The 25948-nt window shown below is 45.4% G+C and overlaps 1 protein-coding gene across 4 annotated transcripts in view; it reads left to right on the top strand.

Moving 5' to 3' along the window:
* The window catches only part of LOC144479844 (uncharacterized), a 67016-nt gene that overhangs the window by 34980 nt on the left and 6088 nt on the right, over positions 1-25948 (top strand). The window contains exons 1-5 of one of the 4 annotated variants that reach the window (XM_078198834.1): positions 4769-4904; positions 7776-7970; positions 13560-13652; positions 16482-16778; positions 21621-22544. In XM_078198834.1, coding sequence (XP_078054960.1) covers positions 13583-13652; positions 16482-16778; positions 21621-21670 — 417 coding nt within the window. In that variant the 5' untranslated portion in view covers positions 4769-4904; positions 7776-7970; positions 13560-13582 and the 3' untranslated portion in view covers positions 21671-22544. Of the gene's footprint in view, positions 1-4768; positions 4905-7775; positions 7971-13559; positions 13653-16481; positions 16779-21620; positions 22545-25948 lie in introns of those variants that run through there. The other 3 variants (XM_078198835.1, XM_078198832.1, XM_078198833.1) reach the window with 3 other exon arrangements.

Below are 25948 nucleotides of genomic sequence, written 5' to 3'. Positions count from 1 at the left end.
TTATAAAGGTGAGGCTGGATACTCTGGGACTTTTTTCTCTGGAGTGTAGGAGACTTAGGGATGATCTTATAGAAGTCGATAAAATAATGCGGGGCATAAATCAGCTAGATATTCAACATCTTTTCCCAAAGGTAGCAGAGTCTAAAACGAGAGGGCGTATGTTTAAGGTGAGAGGGGAGAGATACAAAAGGGTCCAGAGGGTCAATGTTTTCACACAGAGGGTGGTGGGTGTCTGGATTAAGTGCCAGAGGTACTAGTAGAGGCGGGTACAATTTTGTATTTTAAAAAGCATTTCGACAATTGGATGGGTAAAATAGGTATAGAGGTATCTGGGCCAAATGCAGGCAATTGGGACTAGCTTAGTGGTTAAAAAAGGGGTGGCATGGACAAGTTGGGCCGAAGGGCCTGTTTCCATACTGTAAACCTCTATGACTCTATGTTGAGATTTTCCAGCATTTACTATTTTTGAGCATGATAGGCACTATGACCCCAGTTCATCATGTCTGTCTTATGTCTACTGTAACTATTCTTATTCTGGTTTTTTTTAACTTTTGCTTCTCAATAAACTACTTTAAGTATTTGAACTAAATTGTTTGTGACTCCTCAATGTGTTTGAGTAGGCTGTTATGTCCTGATCAAATTTTGCACTGCAGATATTGGGTGGTCAATGCAATGCCTCCAGCAGGCAAATTGTAACACTCCTGCAGAGCCAGGAGCTCCAGAGAAAACAATGTCTGCAGTGTGTTGGCATTGAGTTGAATGCTGAGCTTGCTCAGAAAAGGGCACCTGCTGATCTCTGAGTTGTTAAATGATGTGGGTAACTGAGCCATACGGGGCACAGTGTTTCTAGGTTGTTCTGCAGTCTGTGCCGAGTTAGCTGGTCTTGACCAGACATGTTCCAGTTCGCCTTTGTGATTGTCGGATAAATCAGTCAGGGCTCCTCGTGCTTCTGAATATTATCTGGCATGTGTATAGGGTAAGGACAGGATTCACCATATCTGATGGTTAAAGAGCTTGCTGAAACTTGATGTTTAGGTTAAAACAGGAAGATTGCTGACTTTTGCATCATGCTGGGGACACTTGAAACAAGTATATCTGCAGCAATCAATGATTCAGAAGACAAAGGTCACCTTGTAGGCTTTAGGAGTTGAGATATAAAACCTTTTTAATCCTTAATTCATGACAAGGGGTCCTAGTTGTGCCTGACCTAACAAAATACAAGCAACCAGTACATGTGAATCAAGTAGAATCTTCAAAGCAAGATGTTATATCTTAACAAAAGCATTGAAGACTATTCAATAGTTTTTTTTAATCCCTCAAAACCTTAGGATTCCTTGAATGCTGTCAGGGTGCAATCTTACCAAAAAGTGCTGAACGTAAGAGTTTCAGACTCGTTTTTGGTGAGAGAGAAAATGTTGTGATGCTTAGGGAAAAAAAGAGGCAAAGAGTGATTCTCGCCAGTAAGGGGAGTGGGCGGGATCAATTCACATTGGCAAGGCGGCTAAAGGCTGCTGGACAGCACGACCGCGCATGCGTTTTGATCTCCCAATGTACTGTGTCAAGAGTACATAGTGAATTGGGAGACTGTCATTTCTCTCCCCCCTGCCCTCCCCCACAAACATCACATTGCACACCCCACCCAGTCATCCGCTAATCGCAGCACCCCCCCGCCGATCGAACCCCCCCCCCGTGATCACCGCCTCTAATTTTGCATAGTGCGAGAGGACACTTAAAACAACTATACCTGCAGCAATCAATCAAAGGCCAAAGGCCCCCAATTTCGCAGTGCTAGGGTGCCAGGTTTGCAGTGCCAGGGTGACAGGCTGGCACTGCCCAAGGGACACTGCCTGCCCCTACCCCGGACCACCCGGGGGGCCTCAACGGCCTCTGGTTCCACCGGCGATGCCATTGCATCTTTTCCCCTTTGCTGGTGACCATACGTGATCCTCACCAGCGAGGACCTTCACCGACGAGGCCATTAATGCAAATGAGCCTGAATGGAAACATCTAGGATTCACTAATAATATTAAAATCAGGTTATTCATATTTAAATCATAATTACACCGGCAGAGTAGGGCCTGTAATTTTGTGAGAGGCGTGAAACCGAGTACGAACCCGATTTTCCGCCCCTCCCGCGATCTTACCAGCTCACCACGCCAATCGACCGGCGTGACAAGCCGATAAGATCGCCCCCGATGTCTTTCTTCTTCTGCTTCTGAAGTAATCTTGCACCCTGTCGCAGAAGAATTATACCACAGAAATGATAATGAAACGATATCAACTTTTATTCCAAATTCTGACTGTCTCATTCCTTATGAGGGAATAGACTGAGTTAAACTTTTTCACTGGTTATAGGTGGGGCTAATGTCACCCCACCTCTGTAACTAGAGCCATGTAAACTGAGATGAATGTTCTTTGCTTATTTCCTTTCAGTTCCAGGAGTTACATACCATTGTGAACAAATGATACATCCTTGTAGATATCATTGTGAACAATGACACATACTTGTAGACATGATGTGGAGATGCCGGCATTGGACTGGGGTAAACACAGTAAGAGTTTTAACAACACCAGGTTAAAGTCCAACAGGTTTATTTGGTAGCAAATGCCATTAGCTTTCGGAGCGCTGCTCCTTCGACAGATGGAGTGGATATCTGCTCTCAAACAGGGCACACAGAGACACGTGTCGAGCCTGCCCTACCTTTCAACATGATCATGGCTAATCCTCTATCTCAACACAATACTCCAGCATTCAACCCATACCTCTGAACATCTTTAGTGTCTAGAAGGCTCACCACCACCTTCTCAAAGGCAACTAGGGATGGGCAATAAATGCTGGCCAGCCAGCGATGTCCCATGAATGAATTAAAAAATGCTATTTCTTTCTTCACTATAATCAGCGATTTGAATATAGAGAGTCTTATAGGGTAGAGAATCTCATAGGTTCAGCATCCTCTGTGAGAAGACATTTCTCCTCATCTCAGTTGTAAATAAACAATTCGTATCGACATGCTAACCTATTTCTATGGATACTAAAACAATTAAGAGCAGATGTTCTTAGTCATTCCTAGCATCTCAGGCGAGAATTTATTTTTAAAATACAGAATTTTAGCTCGACATAAAATGGCATTAGCAAACATTATTCTGCTGGCTCTTCTCAATTGTAATACTAAAGTCACACTGCTGAGTTCAAACCTTCCTTTAAAGCTGGAATTTGTAATGAAAAGGAAAGTTCTGGCTGTTTTGAATAAGTAAGAAGTCTCACAACACCAGGTTAAAGTCCAACAGGTTTATTTGGTAGCACAAGCTTTCGGAGTGCTGCTCCTTCATCAGGTGAGTGGGAGATGTGTTCACAAACAGGACATATATAGACACAAACTCAATTTACAAAATAATGGTTCGAATGCGAGTTTTTACAGGCAATCAAGTCTTAAAGGTACAGACAATGTGAGTGGAGAGAGGGTTAAGCACAGGTTGAAGAGATGTGTATTGTCTCCAGCCAGGACAGTTAGTGAGATTTTACAAGTCCAGGCAAGTCGTGGGGGTTACAGATAGTGTGACATGAACCCACGATCCCGGTTGAGGCCATCCCCATGTGTGCGGAACTTGGCTATCAGTTTCTGCTCAGTGATTCTGCGTTGTCGTGTGCTGTGAAGGCCGCCTTGGAGAACGCTTACCCGAAGATCAGAGGCTGAATGTCCGTGACTGCTGAAGTGTTTCCCAACAGGAAGAGAACACTACTGCCTGGTGATTGTCGAGAGGTGTTCATTCATCCGTTGTCGTAGCATCTGCATGGTCTCCCTAGTGTACCATGCCTCGGGACATCCTTTCCTGCAGCGTATCAGGTAGACAACGTTGGCCGAGTTGCAAGAGTATGTACCGTGTACCTGGTGGATGGTGTTCTCACGTGAGATGATGGCATCCGTGTCGATGATCCGGCACGTCTTGCAGAGGCTAATGTGGCAGGGTTGTGTGGTGTCGTGGTCACTGTTCTCCAGAAGACTGGGTAGTTTGCTGCGGACAATGGTCTGTTTGAGGTTGTGCGGTTGTTTGAAGGCAAGAAGTGGGGGTGTGGGGATGGCCTTGGCGAGATGTTCGTCTTCATCGATGACATGTTGAAGGCTCCGGTAAAGATGTCATAGCTTCTCTGCTCCGGGGAAGTACTGGACGACGAAGGGTACCCTGTCCACCGTGTCCCGTGCTTGTCTTCTGAGGAGGTCGGTGTGGTTTTTCGCTGTGGCGGTCGGAACTGTCGATTGATGACCCGAGTGCCATATCCTGTTCTTATGAGGGCATCTTTCAGCGTCTGGAGGTGTCTGTTGCGATCCTCCTCATCCGAGCAGATCCTGTGTATACGGAGGGCTTGTTTTGAACCAGGCAGACAGCTGAACAGCTGCTGTAACTGTCCGTAGCCTGTTTTTAAAATATTTAACTTCCTTACTCAACAGACAGAAATTCAATCCTGACTATTTGAGAGCGAAGGCAAAAACCCTCAAATATGACTTCAAAATGATACAGAATCCGAAAAATTAGTAGCCTTATCAAAATTACAATCTGACAGCGTAAACTTGCCTAATATTGACATTTAGCATTTGAAATTGTACCCTTTTGGAGCGGATATTTAATATGACGCAGTTTCAGTGCTGAACTCTGCAAAATGTTTAAGTGCATTTTATGAACACACAAAACAAACTCCGCGTGACTTCTCTTTCCTGATGCTAGGTTTTGTGCAAACATAGTGAGTAAATAGTTATATGCCAACGTGTATTGATGATCTTGAGATTTATCATGCTGTTGGCTGTTTTCCCTGGGTCAGACACTATTATAAATGCGATGATGTGCAGCTTCCTCCATTTCTCAGGGAAAACCAGTTGCGAGCCTTCATCGAATACGGAACTTTGAGTGTAAGCAATGCTTGTTCTTCATTACAATTCTTGAATGTTTTCATTTAATTATCCTCTCAGATTTGCTCTGAATGTTGTTTCATGCATATAAAGAATATAGAATCCCTACAGTGCAGAAAGAGGCCATTTGTACCCCCCTCTTAGCCTTCTCTGCCTTAAAGAAAACAATACAAGCCTATCCAGTCTCTCCTTACAGCTCAAATGCTCCATCCCAGGCAACATCCTGGTGAACCTCCTCTGTACCCCCTCTAGTACTATCACATCCCCCCTATAGTGAGGTGTCTAGAACTGCACATAATACTTCGGCTGTGGCCTAACCAACTCTCTGTACAACTCTGCACTGACCACAATCCCACCCAGGCCCTATTTCCATGACCCCACATATTTACCCTGCTAATCCCCCTGACACTAGGGTTAATTTAGCATGGCCAATCAACCTAACCCGCACATCTTTGGACTGTGGGAGTGTGACTATGCAATATCTCATTAAACATTGAAAGCCACCCCAACTGTAGGTTCTTAAGCATGCTGTTCAAAGAATTCTGGTTCAATGAGTTGAAAGTTACATTTTCTATGTAGTCATAGAGTCATACAGCGCAGGAAAGGCCCTTCAGCCCATCGAGTCTGCACCGACAATAACTACCACCAAAGGCACGCTAATCCCATTGTCCTGCACTTGTCTCATATCCTTGAATGTTATTATATTTCGAGTGCTTACCAAATATTTTTTAAAGGTTGTAAGGTTTCCGGCCTCCATCACCTTCCCAGGCAGTGCATTCCAGATTCCCACCACCCTCTGGGTGAAAAAGCTTTTTCTCAAATCCCCTAGTCAAATTGAATACAGGAGTTGGGATGTCTTGTTGAAGTTGTACAAGACATTGGTAAGGCCACACTTAGAATACTGTGTACAGTTCTGGTCACCCTATTATAGAAAGGATATTAATAAACAGAAAAGATTTACTAGGATGCTACCGAGACTTTGAGTTATAAAGAGAGGCTGGATAGACTGGGACTTTTTTCTCTGAAATGTAGGAGGCTTTGGGGTGATCTTATAGAGGTCTATAAAATAATGATAGATAGTCAATATCATTTCCCAAAGGTAGGGGAGTCTAAAACTAGAGTGCATAGGTTTAAGGTGAGAGGGGAGAGATACAAAAGGGTCCAGAGGGGCAATTTTTCACACAGAGGGTGGTGAGTGTCTGGAATAAGCTGCCAGAGGTAGTAGTAGAGGCGGGTACAATTTTGTCTTTTAAAAAGCGTTTAGACTGTTACATTCATTAATTGGATATAGAGGGATATGGGCCAAATGCAGGCAATTGGGACTAGCTTAGGGGTTAAAAAAGGGGGTGGCATGGACAAGTTGGGCTGAAAGACGTGGTTCCATGCTGTAAACCTCTCTGACTCTATGATCCTCTGAATCTCCTGCCTCTTAACCTAAAACTATGCCCCTTCATGATTGACCTCTCAACCAAGGGGAACAGCTGCTCCCTACCCGCTCTGACCATAGCCCTCATAATCTTATACACCTCCATAATGTCCCCCCCTTAGCCTTTGCTCCTTTGAAGTAAACAATACAAGCCTATCCAGTTTCTCCTTATCGCTCAAATGCTCCATCCCAGGCAACATCCTGGTGAATCTCCTCTGTACCCCCTCTAGTGCTATCACATCCTTCCTATAATGAGGTGACTAGAACTGCACACAATATTCCAGCTGTGGCCTAACCAACGCTCTCTACAACTCCAACATTACCTCCTTACTCTTATACTCTGTACCACAACTAATGAAAGCAAGTGTCCCATATGCCTTCTTAACTATCCTATTTGCATGTTCTGCTGCCTTCAGGGATCTGTGAATAATTACTTCAAGATCCCTCTGTTCTTCTGAGCTACCCAATGTCCTGCCATTCATTAATTACTCCCTCATCTAGTTTCTTCTTCCAAAGTGCATGACCTCACACTTAGCAACTTATCAGAGTTAAATACCAGAGTTTAAGAAGAAATCTTTTGATTTGATTTACTATTGTCACATGTATTAGTATACAGTGAAACATATTGTATCTTGCGCGCTATACAGACACAGCATACTGTTCATAGAGAAGGAAAGGAGAGAGTGCAGAATGTAGTGTTACAGTCATAGCTAGGGTGTAGAGAAAGATCAACTTAATGCAAGGTAAGTACATTCAAAAGTCTGATGGCAGCAGGGAAGAAGCTGTTCTTGAGTTGGTCGGTACGTGACTTCAGACTTTTGTATCTTTTTCCTGACGGAAGAAGGTGGAAGAGAGAATGTCCGGGGTACATGGGGTCCTTGGTGTGGGTTCAGTGTCTTCCATGGGTTCCAAATTGTGTTTGTCGATTTACTTCCATTCTACATTTAGGAATAACCTAGTGAGGATCAGAGGATATTTGGCTGTCACTATACATTGACAAAATGGGCACAATATTTTGGGTGTAAATTTGAAGTTGCACTCATAGGCAAAACCCCAAGCCCTTCTTTTTAGTACTGAGAAGATTGGATTTGAGCTCTTGCACCAGAGAAGAAATATGTTAGTCAAAGAATGATGTGATGGGTGGCAAGTGAGCACTGATGCTTCACAGCGATAGGGACCCAGGTTCGATTCCCGGCTTGGCTCACTGTCTGTGTGGAGTTAGCACATTCTCCCCGTGCCTGCGTTGGCTTCCTCCGGGTGCTCCGGTTTCCTCCCACTTTCTGAAAGACCTGCTGGTTAGGTGCATTGAGCTGAACAGACGCCGGACTACGACGATTAGGGGAATTCATTGCAGTGTTAATGTAAGTCTTACTTGTGACTAATAAATAAACTTTTTTTTAAAACTTTTGATGGAGTCAAACAAATGTCCAACTTTCTTCCTGTAGGTGTTGGTGGTCTCATCTGGAGCACATTGGAGATTGTGGGAAGTGAAGGATGTCTGCTGGGAACAGAATTTCAGTTGTGATCTGCACTGAGTTATTGATATATTAGGTCCAACCAGCTGATGAATCGTTTCCTGACTTGAGGCTGCCATTTCTATCTATGCTGCCATAAGCTCCACCCTAAGATTGCTCCTCTGGGTAAGTTGTTACCTTAGCATGTACTGATTCTTAACCCAAGTGCCTACAAGTTGTATGCTCCGTTGAGTTGAGAAAACGTGCGTGACGATGTGGCTTGCATATAAAATAGAGCAATATTTGGGTGACAAAGTCTCAGTAATCCTCTTCCGCAATGTAACTGTAAGGGAATAATCAGTTTGTTTTTAATTATTTTAAAAAAACTATTTATTGCCTTCAACATGTGTTGAGTGTTCATATTTTGTCCACTTTTATGTAGGTTTGCTTGTTGGTTACCGAGTGAAGATTGATTTCGTGTGAATTTTACACCACAAATGGTGCCTCCTTATGAAAACAAAACTGCCATTGATCACATATTAAGTTTCTTCCCTCTTTTGAACCCAAGTTGATGCTTTTCTTCCCTGCTAAACCGACTAAGATCCTGTTTCTCGCTCTGTTGCTTTTTCTGCCCCCCTATCTTTAACCTCAACTGTACTTCTCACAGAGAATGATTTTATGAGCTTGCATTCCTGGACAAGGTAACCGTTTCCTGAGTTTTCATTTTTCTCCCCACGGTCTTCTGCGTTTTGTCTTTCTGTTCTGCTTTATTCAGAGATTCTCGTAATTTGCACATAGCTATTGGCTCCAGTAATAATTTTCGTTTCGTTTCATTTCTTACTGTCACATGTATTGGGATACAGTGAAAAGCATTGTTTCTTGTGCGCTATGCAGCCAAAGCATACCATTGATAGAGTACACTTGGGAGAAGAATAGGAGAGGGGACAGAAAAACATAGAATGAGAATAAAAGATAGAATTAAGGGGTACGCTGGGGACAGCTCGCAAGAAGTCACCACGCTCCGACACCACCTTGAATCTGTGCCACCTCATGAGATGAATTTTCACCTCAACACATGCACCAATGCACGGAGGACAGAGACTACATCCCTCTTTCTTTGCGGAAGGATTTAAAGCACATTGCAGAACATTCTAGTACAGTAGCCACGGATGCACGCTCTTTTAGCCTCTGGCACACTAACTGGTTGCCTATAAAGTTTTTCCTCGTCTGGTTTCTGGCATCTGTGATTCTCATGTTCATTTTTATCCATTATCCTAGCTGGCACCTGGTTGAAGTTCTTTGTGCATTATCTTTATACATAAAGTAGCAGCTGGCCAGTGTTAAATTCATGGTGTGTATGGTTTCCCTTACAGTTATTTGATTTTCATAGGAATCCCACCACAGGTGTCCATTGAACAAACTATAAATGTGATAGTATCCACACTACTTAACCTACTTTCAAAGATGGAGTGAGGAGGGTGGTTGGGGATGTGGGCAGGGGGCAGGAGGGGGTGAACCTGGGGGGGTGGGTGCATGTGGGGCGTGCTGACAGAAATGGGGGTATTACCTTCCTGTCCGGTCAAACTGTGAAGCTGAGCTCGGAGATTGGTTCTGGCCTACAGGGGAGGCGATGGCTTAGTGGTATTATCACTAGATTATGAATTCAAAAACTCAGCTAATGTCCTGGGGACCCGGGTTCAAATCCTGCCACGGCAGATGGTGGAATTTGAATTCAATTAAAAATACCTGGAATTAAGAGTCCACTGATGACCATGAAACCATTGTCGATTGTGGGAAAAAACATATCTGGTTCACTCATGTCCTTTAGGGAAGGAAATCTGCTGTCCTTACTTGGTCTAGCCTGCATGTGACTCCAGACCCACAGCAATGTGGTTGACTCTCAACTGCCACACAAGGGCAACTAGGGATGGGTAATAAATGTTGTAAGAAGTCTCACAACACCAGGTTAAAGTCCAACAGGTTTATTTGGTAGCAAAAGCCACTAGCTTTCGGAGCGCTGCTCCTTCATCAGGTAAGTGGGAGTTCTGTTCACAAACAGGGCATATAAAGACACAAACTCAATTTGCAAAATAATGGTTGGAATGCGAGTCTTTACAGGTAATCAAGTCTTAAAGGTACAGACAATGTGAGTGGAGAGAGGCTTAAGCACAGGTTAAAGAGATGTGTATTGTCTCCAGCCAGGACAGTTAGTGAGGTTTTGCAAGCCCAGGCAAGTCGTGGAGGTTACAGATAGTGTGACATGAACCCAAGATCCCGGTTGAGGCTGTCCTCATGTGTGCGGAACTTGGCTATCAGTCTCTGCTCTGCGTTGTCGTGTGTTGTGAAGGCCGCCTTGGAGAACGCTTACCCGAAGATTAGAGGCCGAATGACCGTGACCGCTGAAGTGTTCCCCACCAGGAAGAGAACACTCTTGCCTGGTGATTGTCAAGAGGTGTTCATTCATCCGTTGTCGTAGCATCTGCATGGTCTCCCCAATGTACCATGCCTCAGGACATGCTTTCCTGCAGCGTATCAGGTAGACAACGTTGGCCGAGTTGCAAGAGTATGTACCGTGTACCTGATGGATGGTGTTCTCATGTGAGATGATGGCATCCGTGTTGATGATCCGGCACATCTTGTAGAGGTTGCTGTGGCAGGGTTGTGTGGTGCCGTGGTCACTGTTCTCCTGAAGGCTGGGTAGGTTGCTGCGGACAATGGTCTGTTTGAGGTTGTGCAGTTATTTGAAGGCAAGAAGTGGGGTGTGTGGGGATGGCCTTGGCGAGATGTTCGTTTTCATCGATGACATGTTGAAGGCTCTGGAGAAGATGTCGTAGCTTCTCCGTTCCGGGGAAGTACTGGACGACGAAGGGTACTCTGTCCGCCGTGTCTCGTGTTTGTCTTCTGAGGAGGTTGGTGCGGTTTTTCGCTGTGGCGCGTTGGAACTCATCGATCGACAGTTCAGGTCAACCATGTTCCTCCATAGGTTGCACTATAACAGAACTATGGCAACAGCCTTGCCATTGAAAGACCTGCAATGGCATGAGGTTGGGGCACTTAACCCCTAAACATGCCAAAAAAAGTTTGGGCTAGTACATTCAGGCATTAATGAAATGCTAATGGCGTTACAAGAGATAGGTACTGCCAAACAACCTCTGAAAACTTAATTTTCAAAGTGTGGAGTCTCATTTCTTAGAAGTTAAGCAGGGGTCATGGATTGTTGCAAAAATCCACCTGGGTCACTGATGTCCTTTGGGGAAGAAAGTCTGCCATATTTACCTGGTCTGGCCTACGCGTGACTCCAGGCCCACAACGATGTGGTTATCTCTTACATGCCCTCTGAAATGGCCTAGCAAGCCTCTCAGTTCCAAGGCAATTAGGAATGGGCAATAAATGCTGGTCCAGACAGTGACACCCACATCCGAAGAAGGAATGAAAGTGAGAGGGCATGGGATCCAAGGGGCTGTTGCCTTGTGGATCCAGAACTGGCTTGCCTGGAGAAGGGAGAGAGTGGTTGTAGATGGGTCTTTTTCTGAATGGAGGTCGGTCACCAGTGGAGTGCCCCAGGGATCTGTTCTGGGACCCTTGCTGTTTGTCATTTTCATAAATGACCTGGATGAGGAAGTGGAGGGATGGGTTGGTAAGTTTGCCGACGACACGAAGGTTGGTGGTGTTGTGGATAGTTTGGAGGGATGTCAGAAGCTGCAGCATGACATAGATAGGATGCAAGACTGGGCGGAGAAGTGGCAGATGGACTTCAACCCGGATAAATGTGTAGTGGTACATTTTGGCAGGTCAAATGGGATGAAGGAGTATAATATCAAGGGTAAGACTCTTAACAGTGTAGAGGATCAGAAGGATCTTGGGGTCCGGGTCCATAGGACTCTTAAATCGGCCTCGCAGGTAGAGGAGGTGGTTAAGAAGGGGTATGGTGTGCTGGCCTTCATCAATCGAGGGCTTGAGTTTAGGAGTCGGGAGATAATGATGCAGCTTTATAAGACCCTCGTCAGACCCCACTTAGAGTACTGTGCTCAGTTCTGGTTGCCTCATTACAGGAAGGATGTAGAAATTATTGAAAGGGTGCAGAGAAGATTTACAAGGATGTTGCCTGGATTGGGTGGCATGCCTTATGAGGATAGCTTGAGGGAGCTCGGTCTTTTCTCCTTGGAGAGACAAAGGATGAGAGGTGACCTGATAGAGATGTACAAGATGTTGAGAGGTATAGATCGGGTGGATTCTCGGAGGCTTTTTCCCAGGGCTGAAATGGCTGCTACGAGAGGATACAGGTTTAAGGTGCTGGGGAGTAGGTACAGAGGAGATGTCAGGGGTAAGTTTTTCACTCAGAGGGTGGTGGGTGAGTGGAATCGGCTGCTGTCAATGGTAGTGGAGGCAAACTCGATAGGGTCTTTTAAGAGACTTCTGGATGAGTACATGGGACTTAATAGGATTGAGGATTATAGGTAAGCCTATATATAGGCCTAGGTAGGTAGGGACATGACCGGCGCAACTTGTGGGCCAAAGGGCCTGTTTGTGCTGTAGTTTTTCTATGTTCTTTCTAATACAAAAGGAAAAGGCTGATTAGCCATGATCCCATCAATGGTGAACTGATTTGAGGGGCTAAATGGCCAACTCCCATTCCTCTGTGGTTATTATCTATGTACATGCCTTGAGCTTTCATTTGTTAATTAGTTCCAAGGGACATCATGCTGAAACCCTAACAGAGAGTGAGGTGGGAAGTGGAGGGAGTGATAGTTGTAAAGAGAGATAGGGGACTGAGACCTGCAAGGGAATGGGGAAGAACCTCCAAACAGGATAACCCGTGTCTGCCTGCACCATCATGCCTGCACCAAGACAGGCAAGGAGAGACTGTAGGCCTGCCAGTACCATTGCCCCCCCCCCCCCCACCCCGCGCCCCCTGTGCTTGTCACCAGGAACCTGGCTCCAGGCATCAAAACTGACCCTCTGCTCTCTGAGCGAGCATGGAAGCCAATTAGAAAATTCCATTTGGTCTCCTTTAGTTGGCCTCAATTAGGCTGTGTATGATTCTGATTGGTTACCCAAATCAAAGATGGCCGAGCATGATCCGGAGCGAGGTAGATGTGAAGCCAGCGGAAGGGCTGCTTTTAGCTGGTGCCTGCCTTCGGTCGCAGGACAGGTAGTGGCTGGAAATCCAGACCGCAGTGTCTCATTGAGCAATCTGATTGGTTGAAGAGCGGCACCCGTTCTTGTCTAGCTCACAGGTGGCACAGATAGAAGGTGTAGTGTGCGCAGTTAAGGGGATAACTAAGATGCTCTGTCAGAGAATCGGTGCAGACTCAATGGGCCGAATGGCCTCCTTCTGCACTGTAGGAATTCTAGATCAGACACCAGATTGGAGCAAACCTAATGCTGTAAAGTCGGTGAAATCTTTGTGGGTATTTTTTTTAAATTTGATTTATTATTGTCACATGCATTAGCATACAGTGAAAAGTAATGTTTCTTGCATGCTAGACAGACAGAGCATACCATTCATAGAGAAGGAAAGGAGAGAGTGCAGAATGTAGTCTTACAGTCATTGTTAGAGTGTAGAGAAAGATCAACGTAATGCAAGGTAGGTCCATTCAAAAGTCTGATGACAGCAGGGAAGAAGCTGTTCTTGAGTCGGTTGGTACATGACTTCAGACTTTTGTATCTTTTTCCCGACGGAAGAAGGAAGAAGAGAGATCGCTGTTACTGCAAAAACGTAGAATGGAAATCCAAATCTCTTTGATCCACATTTAAATATGCCTTTCTTTACAGAATTTTCCACCCGGTCTGCAACCATGGTTACGACTACTGGCATCATTTACATGGTGATTTTCTCAACACTTGGGTTGAAAGGAAATACTGAGAGTAAGTATTGACTCGATGCAACTGCTGCATCATGATGGGTGAAGAAACAGTAAGCTTTTCAAATGCTACCTAACCTTCTTTCAAACTCATTTTCTCCAAAAGAGCTTCCCTACCCCAAGTGTTAGAGCTAAAATCCTTCATTCGTGGAAACATTCTGGTAAATCTCTTCAATACCACCCCAAAAACATTCACATCCTTCCTGAAGTGTTTTCTTTTAAAGTACAGAGTAAATATAGAATGTTCCCTGAGGAGAAGTCAAGATAGATTGGAATTTCCAAAAATCTTGGGAGCTAGAGCTCATGACGGGCGGCATGGTGGCACAGTGGTTGGCACTGCTGCCTCACAGCGCCAGGGACCCAGATTCGATTCCGGCCTCAGGTCACTGTCTGTGTGAAGTTTGCACATTCTCCCTGGGTCTGCGTGGGGTTTCCTCCGGGTGTTCCGGTTTCCTCCTACCGTCCAAAGATGTGCGGGTTAGGTGGATTGGCCACACTAAATTGCCCCTTAGCGTCAGGAGGATTAACAGGGTAGATAAATGGGGTTATGTGGATAGGGCCTGGGTGGGATTGTTGTCAGTGCAGGCTTGATGGGCTGACTGGCCTCCTTCTGCACTGTAGGGATTCATTCTTTCCGTCCGTCCGTCCGCCTGCCCACTCGCCCGCCCGCCCGTCCGTCCGTCTATCTATCTGTCCATCCAGTGATATAACATGCAGGTAATCTTCCATCCAGTGATATAACATGCAGGAGACATGATATCATTACAGCTAGTAGCTTTTAAGTTAGTAATAGGAAATCATTAAGAGGCAAGACAAAGCAAGAAATGGGCTGCAGAACCAAATTCATTTGGGGAATGTTGAATTAACTTGTTAGAGTGTGTGTGCACTTGTGCTGAATATGAGTCACCGGAGTCATTCATGCTCAGAACCTGCTTTGGATTCTCTGGGTTAGCACATGTTTTAAGATTTGTCATTAAACACTCATCTAACTCGACTTCCCTAACATACATACGCGATGAGTGATAGAAAAATAGAAACATAGAAAATAGAAGCAGTCGTAGTTTGCAGGAAGACTTAGACAGGTTGCAAAGTTGGGCCGAGAGGTGGCGGATGGAGTTTAATGCGGAGAAGTGTGAGGTAATTCACTTTGGTAGGAATAACAGATGTGTTGAGTATAGGGCTAACGGGAGGACTTTGAATAGTGTGGAGGAGCAGAGGGATCTAGGTGTATGTGTGCATAGATCCCTGAAGGTTGGGAATCAGGTGGATAAGGTTGTTAAGAGGGCATATGGTGTCTTGGCGTTTATTGGTAGGGGGATTGAATTTAGGAGTCGTAGCGTTATGTTGCAACTGTACACAACTCTGGTGCGGCCGCACTTGGAGTACTGTGTGCAGTTCTGGTCCCCACATTACAGGAAGGATGTGGAGGCTTTGGAGAGGGTGCAGAGGAGGTTTACCAGGATGTTGCCTGGTATGGAGGGGAGATCCTATGAGGAGAGGCTGAGGGATTTGGGATTGTTTTCGCTGGAAAGGCGGCGGCTAAGAGGGGATCTTATTGAAACATATAAGATGATTAGAGGTTTAGATAGGGTGGATAGTGATAGCCTTTTTCCTCTGATGGAGAAATCCAGCACGAGGGGGCATGGCTTTAAATTGAGGGGGGGTAGTTATAGAACCGATGTCAGGGGTAGGTTCTTTACCCAGAGGGTGGTGAGGGATTGGAATGCCCTGCCAGCATCAGTAGTAAATGCGCCTAGTTTGGGGGCGTTTAAGAGATCCGTAGATAGGTTCATGGACGAAAAGAAATTGGTTTAGGTTGGAGGGTCACAGTTTTTTTTTTTAACTGGTCGGTGCAACATCGTGGGCCGAAGGGCCTGTTCTGCGCTGTAATGTTCTATGTTCTATGTTCTATGAGTAGGACATTCGGCCCTTCGAGCCTGCTCCACCATTCGCTAGATCTAATTTCTTCTTGGTCTTAACTACTTTCTGTGGTCGTGAATTCCACAGATTCACCACCCTCTGGGTGAAGAAATTTCCCCTCAGCTCTGTACTAAAACTATCCTCAAACTATGACCCCCTAGTTCTGGACTCCCCCACCATCGGAGACATTCTTTCTGAATCTACCCTGTCCAATCCTGTTAGAATTTTATAAGTTTCTATGAGATCCCCTCTCGCGTTTCTAAACTCCAGTGAATATAATCCTAACTGACTTAGTCCTCCTCAGATGACAGAGCTGTCATCCCAGGAATCAGCCTGGTAAACCTACACTGCACTTCCCCGATAGCAAGAACATCCTTCCTCAGATAAACGGCATACAATATTCCTTACAATTGCAGCAAAATATCCTTATCCCTCTTGCTATGAAGGCCAACATACCATTTGGCTTTGTTACTGCCTGCTGTACCTGCGCACTTACCTTCAGCGACTGATGCACGAGGACACCAATGTCTCGTTGAGTATCCACCTCTCTCAATTTACATCCATTCAAATAATAATTTGGTTTCCTATTTTTGCTACAGAAGTGGATAACCTCTCATTTATCCACATTGTACTGCATCTTCCATGCATGTGCCCACTCACTCAGCCTGTCCAAATCACGCTGAAGCATCTCTATGTCCTCCTCACAGCTCACCCTCCCATCCAACTTTGTATCATCTGCAAATCTGGAGATAAAGCATTCAGTCCCCACTTCCAAATTATTGAGATATAATAACAGAGGTAATTCTGATACCTTTGTCTTCACACACATCTTGATAAGACCAGAACAATCTGAATGAAGTGGGATTGTTTCCAAACACTTAATGTACTCTTTATTCATTTTCATTTTAAACAGATATTCACCCTGTAAGACAGAATGCTACAGTTGGCCAGAAGGGAGTGCTGAAGTGTAACCACCCATTCAGCAGTAGGGAGAAAATTATTGCGTATTGGAAAAAGGACAACAACCTTATTTGCTATATGTCAACCGGCCAAGATTCCGATTGCCAGGGATATCAAATTGATGCTTCTGATGGACAAAGTATTTTAATTATCCCAAAATTAACTGCATCAGCTAGTGGACGATACATTTCCAGCCTGTTCACTGAAAACACGACCTATGAATGCGCCATTGATCTGCTTGTACAAGCTGGTAGGTTCTTTTTTAATATATATTGTATTATAGTCTGAAGGTATGTATTTCAGGCAATTTGGCTCATATGGCAGCTCAATTCAAGCCAAGGCTCCATTGAGTGGATTAATGAATATTGGAACAGTATCGTTCCAATACTGGATGTTAAAATTGTTTGATGGCTTTCAAATAACACAATTCTGGGATCTTTCTTGCTGACTTATATAGTGACCTCTTGAATATTTCGCAAAACTGTTTGATTTGATTTGGTTTGTTATTGTCACATGTATTAGCATACAGTGAAAAGTATTGTTTCTTGTGCGCTACACAAAGCATACTGTTCATAGAGAAGGAAAGAAGAGAGTGCAGTATGTCGTGTTACAGTCATTGCTAGGGTGTAGAAAAAGATCAACTTAATGCAAGGTAAGTCCATTCAAAAGTCTGATGACAGCAGGGAAGAAGCTGTTCTTGAGTCGTTTGGGATGTCATCTCAAACCTTTGTGTCTTTTTCCCGACGGAAGAAGGTGGAAGGGAGTATGTCCGGGGTGCGTGGGGTCTTTAATTATGCTGGCTGTTTTTCCGAGGCAGCAGGAAATGTAGACAGAGTCAGTGGATGGGAGGCTAGTTTGCTTAGTGGATTGGGCTACATTCACGACCTTTTGTAGTTTCTTGCAGTCTTGGGCAGAGCAGGAGCCATACCAAGCCGTGAAACAACCAGAAAGAATGCTTTCTATGGTGCATCTGTAAAAGTTGGTGAGAGTCGTAGCGGACATGCCAAATTTCCTTAGTCTTCTGAGAAAGTAGAGGCGTTGGTGGGCTTTCTTAACTATAGTGTTGGCATGGGGGGACCAGGACAGGTTGTTGGTGATCTGGACACCTAAAAACTTGAAGCTCTTGACCATTTCTACCATGTTCTTAAAGTAATTGAAAATGAATTCCTTCTGGACATCAATCCATGTTGGGTTCTATAGCACAGCTCAGTTTCTGCTCTGAGAATTCGACTGTCTCCATCTTTCTCCCTCTGATCCCAAACACTGTCACCAAATGTTGCATATCTTGCCCAGGTTCAGTTGACTAATTCTGCATGGACCTAGATCAAATACAAGGACTTCTCATTCTATTACGAATACAAGGATTTTATTTTTTTTGCATGGCCCACAAGCACAATCGGGTAGTGCATTTACTGATTGGCTGGAATCTTACCACTGTTCACACCGGCGGGACTTTCCCATCCTGTCGCAGTGAACGGAGATTTGACTGGCCACCAAATTCTCCAAACTTGCTGCCGCGGGAGCGTAGCGTGAACGGCAGGTAAGATCATGCCCATTGAGCGATCAGGAGAATCTCAAACAAGAAAGCAACTAATCCCATTTAACCCAGGTTTTCTGTGGTCAATAACTATTTTCATCAAGGTTGTAAAGCAAATATCTCAATATATTTAAATTTGCAACTTGTATTATTTTTCTCTATCAGTTAAGATGTACTTAGCAATTAAGAGTATGTGTATGTAAGATATTAGAAGTTTCTAATTGTAATAATTGGTTTAAGTCCATTCCATTGTAAGTATACTTTGATTATATATATTTAAGTGGTTGCAGATTGCTGTAAGAGTTGATCACATGATTTGGTGGTGATGTCATTAGGGTGTTGCACAGGCTGTTGAGTATGTTATATCTCGATGGCAAGTAGGGATGGAGAATAAATATAATTAAATGCTGGCCTTTCCAGCAACACCCATATCCCATGATTGAACAAAAATAGTTAGCTTCGATCCTACAGTATGTATTCTTGGTCTACGGCTGCCTTGAAATGACACTTCTAAACTACCAAGATTTAGAAACCTTCTATTTTGCACCATGCAGCACTTTAGCACCAATGTTTGGACTTGATTATGACTGTCAATCTCATTTTTCAAATAAATGCTCAGCAGAATTTTTTCTCAGAAATATAATACCAGGAATGGGCTTATGAGGAAAGGTTGGACAGGTTAGGCTTATATCTACTGGAGTTTAGAAGAGTGAGAAGCGACTTGATCAAAACCTTTAAGAGCATAAGAGGTCTTCACTTCTGGATTAGAGAGGATGTGGGAGAATCTAGAACGAGGAGCCACTGTATAAAAATAAGGGGTCACTCATTTAAGAACGAGATGAGGAGAAATGTTTTCTCTCAAGAGGGTTGTGAGTCTCTCAAACTCTCTTCTCCAAAAGATGGTGGAAGCAGTGTTAAGACAGAGTAAGACAGCTTTTTGGTTAACAAGGGGATGAAAGCTTATCAGGGTAGGCAGGAATTTCAGCATTTCTGAATGAAGGGCTGTGACAAGTGGCATTCCTCAGGGATCAGTGCTGGGACCTTTGCTGTTTGTAATACATATAAATGATTTGGAGGAAAATATAATTGGTTTGATTGGTAAGTTTGCGGATGACACAAAGGTTGGTGGATTTGCGGATATTGATGAGGACCATCAGAGGATACAGCCAAGATATAGATCGGTTGGAAACTTGGGCGAAGAGATGGCAGATGCAGTTTAATCCAGACAAATGTGAGGTAATGCATTTTGGAAGGTCTAATACAGGTTGGAAATATACACTAAATGGCAGAATGCTTAAGAGTATTGATAGGCAGAAGGATCTGGGTGTACAGGGACACAGGTCACTGAAAGTGACAATGCAGGTGGAGAAGGTAGTCAAGAAGGCATACGATATGCTTGCCTTCATCGGCTGGGGCATTGAGTTTAAAAATTGGCAAATCACGTTGCAGCTTTATAGAACCTTAGGTAGGCCGCAATTGGAATATAGTGTTCAATTCTGGTCGCCACACTACCAGAAGGATGTGGAGGCTTTGGAGAGGCTACAGAAAAGATTTTCCAGGATGTTGCCTGGTATGGAGGGCTTTAGCTATGAGGAGAAACTTGGTTTGTTCTCACTAGAACGAGGAAGGTTGAGGGAAGACCTGATAGAAGCCTACAAGATTATGAGGGGTATGGACAGAGTGGATAGTCAGAAGCTTTTTCTCAGGGTGGAAGAGTCAATTACTAGGGGGCACAGGTTTAAGGTGCGGGGGGCAATGTTTAAAGGAGATGTACGAGGCAAGTTTTTTACACAGCGGGTGGTGGGTGCCTGGAACTCGCTGCCGGGGGAGGTGGTGGGAGCAGATACAATAGTGACTTTTAAGGGGCGTCTTGACAAATACATGAATAGGATGGGAATAGAGGGATACGGTCCCCAGAAGGGTAGGGGTTTTAGTTCAGTTGGGTTGCATGGTCGGTGCAGGCTTGGAGGACCGAAGGGCCTGTTCCTGTGCTGTAATTTTCTTTGTTCTTTGAATGTGTGGTTGGAGTTACAATCAAATCAGACAGGATTTAACTGAATAGTGGAGCAGGCTCCGAATTTGCACGTTCATATGTTAAATTGGAATTACCTGTGGCATTTGAGAGCCTTTTCCAAGTATCTACCACTTGAACTCTACACTTAGTCCTCTGCTTACAGTCGAATAAAATAATTTGCATTATCCATTTTTTTCTTGTTTGCTTTAGATTATTCAATGTTTAAACCTGAACCACATCTGTTCTGAATCATCTTTTCTGCAGTGGAAGTCACTTCAATTTTTTTAATGTCTCTTTATAATGTTGGAGCCCTAAAATAATCTTTTCTTTGTTCTTCTTCAAACGATGCCCTTCATTGCTCTCCAGAAGCTGTTGAGACTTATTATACGACAGAGCGAAGTTGGACATCTTTGAAGACATTGTTCCAACAATTATAGTCTATAAAACCATGAATTGGGACCAGATGAAAAGGGGCGGCATGGTGGCACAATGGTTAGCACTGCTGCCTCACATCTCCAGGGATCCGGGATCGATTCCCGGCTTTGGATCACTGTCTGTGCGGAGTCTGCACGTTCTGCCCCGTGTCTGCATGAGTTTCCTCTGGGTGCTCCGCTTTCCTCTCTCAGTCCGAAAGACGTCTGGTTAGCTCGATTGGCCGTGCTAAATTCTCCCTCAGTGTTACCTGAACAGGCGCCAGAGTGTGGCGACTAGGGGATTTTCACAGTAACTTAATTGCTGTGTTAATGTAAGCCTGCTTGTGAAACTAATAAATGTAAAACTTGACAATTCTTCAACTATATTGAAATGGGGTGTAGACTGGCATTGATTCCTGCAGTTCATGGTTAATTTGATTTCTGGTGTAACTGTGTGTGACTGAAAGAGGCTTTACTGCAGATTAAGATTTTTTTCTCCTCATTGTACCTGACGCCTGGAGTTCGTAGCATCATCATGGCTAATAATATAACATTGCAATTTTATTAAACCTGTTTTAACCAGAGAACAACGGGACAGTGCTTTATAATGTTCATATGGTGCTCTGGTTTCATTTAATTCCCACATAAACAGTAAAGATTTTATCTCGTATTGTTCAATTTATTGTCGGGAGTCTGGGTTTGACTCGACGAGAAAATGGACCTCAAATTACTCTTTCATGGGAACTGACAAAGCCAGCAGTTGCTACCCGTATCGAATTGCTCAGTTGTTTGTTCAGCCATTTCCAAGGGCATTTAAGAGTCGGCACGGTGGCACAGTGGTTAGCACTGCTACCTCACAGCGCCAGGGACCCGAGTTCGATTCCCGACTTGGGTCATTGTCTGTGTGGAGTCGACACATTCTCCCCATGTCTGCGTGGGTTTCCTCTGGGTGCTCCAGTTTCCTCCCACAGTCCGGAAGATGTGGAGGTTAGGTGGATTGGCCATGCAAAATTCTCCCTCAGTGTACCCGAGCAGGCGACTAGGGGATTTTCACGGTAATGACATTGCAGTGTTAATGTAAGACTATTTGTGACTAATAAATAAACTTTACTTTTACTTTACTTTGAGGCAACCACACTACTGTGGGCCTGGAATCACATGGAGGCCAGATCGGGTAAGGACGGCAGATTTCCTCCCCAAAGGACATCAGTGAACCAGATGGGTTTTTACAACATTCGATGATGGTTATCATGGTCACGATTACCGAGATTAGCTTCATCTTCCAAATTTATTAACTGAGTTTGAATTCCACCAACTGCTGTGGTGGGATTTGAACCCATTGTGTGCAGTCTAATGATAAAATCACGACACCATGGCTGAGTGAAATATCGGTGAGGGATCTCAGGGAACAACAACCAGGGCTTATCTGTATCTGACCTGCATTTGTCAACCTGGACCTTTCCAGTCTTGAGTATTTGAACACAGGATAATCCGACATTCACAGGCTTTTGGTGAAGAGAGTCTTTGATTCCTGCTACCTTTTCTCTGAAAATGCGTTTATTCATTGATGTGTGCTCTGTACAAAGGTGGGTCCTTACCTATCTGCTGATGCTTCATCCTGAACTGTTCCCCTTGACAATAGATTTTCCAATTTCACTCTTAAATTGGTGCCCAGAGTTTTTGCCCTGCTGCACAGATCTTTTCACCATCATTCGCCTGATATCAGCATTATTAGTGCAAGAGATTGGATAAACTTTTACCATCAAATTGGTGTCTGTAATTTCTTTGCACGAGCCAACCCTCCCCTTGCAAAAAGCTGGCCACTCCCTAATGGGATTAATCATCATTTCAGAGTTTTTGCTAATTGTTTGTCGTCCTCCAGAGAGGCTTTAAAATTAAGTTGGATCATTCGAGTTCAATGACCCTAATAAGTGAGCTTTTAACAGCTTGGGGATAGCACCGATGTTTAATTTCACGAAGAAACTGACTACCCCAGTATGACTAGCAAATGGTTCTGTATACTTATTAAAAGTCTTCTTTTGATCAATTAAACCAGACTAGGTTTGATTTGATTTGATTTATTATTGTCACATGTATTTAGCATACAGTGGAAAGTATTGTTTCTTGCGCTATACAGACAAAGCATACCGTTCATAGAGAAGGGAAGGAGAGAGTGCGGAATGTAGTGTTACAGTCACAGCTAGGGTGCAGAGAAAGGTCAACTTAGTGCGAGGTAGGTCCATTCAAAAGTCTGATGGCAGCAGGGAAGAAGCTGTTCTTGAGTTGGTTGGTACGTGATCTCAGACTTGTGTATCTGTTTCCCAACGGAAGAAGGTGGAAGAGAGTGGGCCCGATTTTACCATCAGGAACTTGGTAAAGTCGGGCGTGAGGCGAGTTGCGCAATCTGCACCTGCCTCCACGCCGGTTCCCCCTTTACCAAGGCCCGAAAGTGGCCGCAATCGGGACGGCGCCCGAAATGGGCGCGACGGCCATTTAAATGCATTTGCACGCATTTAAATTGACTTAATGGGATGCACGCCCAACCTTACCGGCACTTCCCCCTTTACCACCCGTTCGCCCATCCAGATTCGAAACAGGCATGCTCTACAAAAGTCCGATTCGGTAGCTCCAATTAGTGAGGAGGTAAGTATCGAGCGTCCGACGGCTCCCTGCTTGAGATTGGCGGGGGAGAGGGGGGGGGGGTGGTGGGGGTAGGTGGGTGAGATGGCTCTCTGCTTGAGATCAGTGCGGAGAAGGGGGGCTCCGCTGCCACTCTGCCTGAGATCAGAGGGAGGGCAAAGGGGGGGGGGGGGGGCTCCGCTGCCACTCCGCCTGAGATCAGTGGGAAGGGGAAGGAGGGGGAGGGGCCCGCGATCAGTCTGGATGGCAGAGGGGGTGAGACGATAAAGGGGTCAATAATGTTGGGGGGTGGGGCAATATCTGTGGAGGCCAGGCGGAGGCATTATTCGGCCCGGGAGTGATGTGTCGAGAAACCGCATTCTATCAATTTTTTTCTTGCGAATGCACAGTTTGAGGCACGGATCGGAGCTGCAGGATTTTGGGTACGTTAAGCTCCGACTGCAGGCTTGTGCAGCATGATTCGGAATCGCTGATATTTTTGTTCAGGCAGAGTGCGTTTGGGGGTGCCTGAAAACGGGTCTAAAAGTTGGACCTGAAACACTCCCAGTTTCAAGTCCACCCAGCATTTAAAATCAAAATGGTAAAATTGGGCCCAGAATGTCCAGGGTGCATGGGGTCCTTAATTATGCTGGCTGCTTTGCCGAGGCAGCGGGAAGTGTAGATAGTGTCAATGGATGGGAGGCTGGTTTGTGTGATGAACTGCGCTACACTCACGACCCGTTGTAGTTTGGGGCAAGAGAAGGTTTGACAGTCACTTGTGTGTGTGTGTGCGCGTGTGTGTGTGTGCGCGCACGTGTGTGTGCGCGCACGTGTGTGTGCGCGCATGTGTGTGGGCGTGTGTGTGTGGGCGCGTGTGTGTGTGTGCGCGCACGTGTGTGTGCGCGCACGTGTGTGGGCGTGTGTGTGTGCGCGCATGTGTGTGGGCGTGTGTGTGTGGGCGCGTGTGTGTGTGCGCATGTGTGTGGGTGTGTGTGTGCGCGCATGTGTGTGGGCGTGTGTGTGTGGGCGCGTGTGTGTGTGCGCATGTGTGTGGGTGTGTGTGTGCGCACATGTGTGTCGGCGTGTGTGTGTGGGCGCGTGTGTGCGCGCATGTGTGTGGGCGTGTGTGTGTGCGCGCATGTGTGTGGGCGTGTGTGTGCGCGCATGTGTGTGGGCGTGTGTGTGCGCACATGTGTGTGGGCGTGTGCGTACGTGTGTGTGTGCGCATATGTGTGTGCGCGTGTGTGTGTATCTGATCACAGTTGCATTCGCTCAATGTTTGTTGCACACCAACCTTGAAGTCCTCTCATCCTCGAAGGGTTAAATGTGAGGAATAGAACTCTGGTTTACATAAAGCTGTCAGCAATTTCTTTATATGGAAATCAGCTGCTGTTCATGTGAACTCAGATGACTAAACATTCCATGTGATCATTTTTACTTATTTTCATATTTATTTCCCCTGGATCACAAGTTAGTTCCTTCAACAGACAGGAAGAGACCTGTTCCCACAAAGGCACAACCTCCTTTCGAAAGCAACTTGAGGTGGTGCAATTGCTGTTCAAGGCAGAAGCCATTGGCAAAATCTTACTACCGTTCATGCCAGTGGGATATTTTGCCCTCGCTGACGGTGCACCCCGGCACAGGTTTCCTGACGGCGAGGGATGCATTCAGTGGGAAACCCTGTTGACAATGCTGGAATCATAAGATCCGGGCCCGAGCGAATGCACGGTACCTGCCCTCGCTGCGAAACGTGCTGCGGCGTGGGATAAAAATCTTGCCTCATCAAACCAGCACAGTTTAATGGGTTTAACTTACAACGGATAAACCCCACATTTTTTTAAACAAAATTCAGTTACCTTAGCACCAGCTAGAATCATAGAATCCTCCAGTGCAGAAGAAGGCCATTCGGCCCATCAAGTCTGCATTGACCACAATCCCACCAGGGCCTATCCCCATAACCCAATGCATTTACCTTAGCTAGTCCCCCCACCACTAAGGAGCAAGTTGGCATGGCCGATCCACCTAACACGCACATCTTTGGAGAGTGGGAGGAAACCGGAGCACCCGGAGGAAACTCACGCAGACACGGGGAGAACGTGCAAACTCCACACAGACAGTGACCCGAGCCGGGAATCGAACCCAGGTCCCTGGCGCTGTGAGGCAGCAGTGCTAACCACTGTGTCAGCGTGCCACCCCCAAGATAACTTTCCAAAACAGAAAGCAGAAAACGTAGTAGATATTCAGCAGGTCAGGCAGCAACTCTGGGAGGCAGGGGAGCAACAAAGAAAACAGGCAGGATTCTCTGATCTCGCCTGTACCCACCCCGCTGCCAGTGAGAATGGAGAGAATTTGGCACTCAGCCAAAACTCCACTCACTGCAGTGGCGCCGGAGAATCCCAGCTGCAGACGAGGTCTGTGGTTTTCCACGTACGTTGAAGTTGATGTCCTATCATCAGAACTGCATAAGGTTTGAGATTTAATAGGTTTAATCAAGAGGCAGGAAAAGGTAGAAGGGAGGGAAAAGATGGAAAGGTCAGTGTGATAAGGTGGGAGGGGGTCTAATTTTTTTAGCGCAGTGGGCTGGGGGATTTAGGCGGTGCGGGATCAGCGCTGGATGTCCGGCCCCAAATGCATCTCCCAGTGCCAGATTTCTGGCACCGTCAGCTCTGCACCAGTAATCAGCGCGGAGCTGCATAATTTATGTTAGTGACAATTTAAATCTGATTTAAGTGCTATTAGTGGGCCCAGGACTGAAATCTCCGGGCCCGCTCCCCCCACCCCCCTGCCAGAAGCATTTCACTCCAGCGGGGTTTACAGTAGCTCCCCACTTTTGGGGA

This window comes from Mustelus asterias, chromosome 27 (assembly GCF_964213995.1).
Source record: "Mustelus asterias chromosome 27, sMusAst1.hap1.1, whole genome shotgun sequence".
NCBI classification, from domain to species: domain Eukaryota; kingdom Metazoa; phylum Chordata; class Chondrichthyes; order Carcharhiniformes; family Triakidae; genus Mustelus; species Mustelus asterias.
Note: the sequence above shows the minus strand (reverse complement) of the source record. Positions and strands in the feature narration are given on the sequence as shown.